This window comes from Sycon ciliatum, unplaced genomic scaffold, assembly GCF_964019385.1.
Source record: "Sycon ciliatum unplaced genomic scaffold, ocSycCili1.1 SCAFFOLD_2533, whole genome shotgun sequence".
Lineage (NCBI taxonomy): Eukaryota > Metazoa > Porifera > Calcarea > Leucosolenida > Sycettidae > Sycon > Sycon ciliatum.
The window spans coordinates 1-1615 of record NW_027044996.1 but is presented as its reverse complement, the minus strand read 5'-3'; the positions used below and the strand labels follow the sequence as shown (position 1 = coordinate 1615).

At 46.1% G+C, this 1615-nt stretch overlaps 1 protein-coding gene across 1 annotated transcript; it reads left to right on the top strand.

Annotated features, from left to right (window-relative positions):
* Positions 1–781: 781 nt before the first annotated feature.
* Positions 782–1504, top strand: LOC135830787 (uncharacterized). The gene has a single exon (XM_065343000.1). The coding sequence runs from the start codon at positions 782–784 to the stop codon at positions 1502–1504; it is 723 nt and encodes a 240-aa protein (XP_065199072.1).
* Positions 1505–1615: the final 111 nt, after the last annotated feature.

Genomic DNA, 1615 nt, shown 5'->3' with positions numbered 1-1615 from the left:
CCCATCTACTGTTTCTGAGCACTGGCATGAGGCAGACAGTGTTTGGCGTCACAATGACGTCTCACTTGTCATAGTGAGAATGCACCTGTCATGACAGACCAGCAGATTGTCAGAATGCACCTGTCATGACAGACCAGCAGATTGTCAGAATGCACCTGTCATCACAGACCAGCAAACCAACATACAACTACAGTCAGTATCGCCTATAAGGTTGGCGGCTATAGTAATATTAACTGATACCGGCTATGTATATAATACACACTAACCTTAGGTTTATACGTGGAATATAAACTGAACACAAACCGAGGCGAAGCCGAGGTTTGTGTGATAGTTTATATTCCACGCATAAACCTAAGAGTAGGTTGTAGTATATTTATACCAGCCTTTATACAAACCTCCATTCAACTCTACCGACTTTTTTGTGAGCAGTATCAGCCATTAATCATTACCCTTGTCTTCTACCGAAGAGATAGCCATTCTTCATTACTTGTGGAAGACAGTAGACTAGGCTACTAGCACTGTACAGCGGTTATGCATGAGTCAACACTGACAACAGTATCGCTTTACCTAGTCACTAAGCCAGTGCAGAGCTTCCTCCAAAAAGTGAGAACTTTCGTGACATTCTTTAGGTGACGACGTTGGAGAACACGGTCAACTGCTTGTTTCCATGGTGTATTTAGGCGCGCAAATTTGGGCGCGGTTTTTGAAGTTATAAGCAACTTGGGCACCCCATATCTGCCACTTCCTCCAGTTTGGCAGTTGTGGTAACATTGATTTCACTATGGATCCAGATCAGTCTGAAGATCCACCCAAGAAAAGAGTTTTCGGAGCGTCAACGAAGGAGGACCAGCAAAAACTCATCTCTGACGCTGTTCCAAAGAGTACACACTCAGCAACCCAGTATTGGGTACGGCTCTTCACTGATTACTGCAAAGATCAAAAGGCTTCGACTACGAACTTCTCCTCAATCCCTATTCCGGATCTTTCAGACCTAGTTGGCTCTTTCTACGTCGATGCGAAGACGCGCCATGGAACTCCTTTCTCAAAGAACAGTCTTCTGGCAGCAAGAAGTGCTATACAGCGTCATCTGTCTTCTATGCGAGAAATCAACATATTCAGCGATGAAGCCTTTGCAAGGACCAACAAACTATTGGATGGTGTACTAAAGGCACGCAAGCGCGCAGGCAACGAACCAGCTGTAAAGCACAAAGAACCACTGTCTGAAGACGATCTCGGAAAGCTGCGCACATATTTCGAGGATGTCGTCGAAACAACCGACGCGATCAAGCTGGCGTTCTACGTTTGGTACCAGCTAACTCTCCACTTCTGCCTCAGAGGTGGTGAAATGCAGTCAAAGCTAACGAAACGCGACCTCGTGTTTGAATCTATCGACGGACAAGACGTGCTCAGGCTTGGAACATCGTTTATGTCCAAGAATCACCAAGGGGGCTTGACAGGATCGGACTGGTCGTCAGCAGGAGTAATTATGATCAAACGCAGCTGACAGCAATCAAGCGTTACCTTGACAAGCTTCACCCTGACCAAGATCGCTTGTTTCACCGCGCTGTGAAACCTGGTAAGCTTCCTGCTGATATGTCATGTTGGTACACACGCT

Excerpts from the sequence above, each read along its gene's own strand:
- LOC135830787 (XM_065343000.1), top strand. The coding sequence starts at position 782 with ATGGATCCAGATCAGTCTGAAGATCCACCCAAGAAAAGAGTTTTCGGA.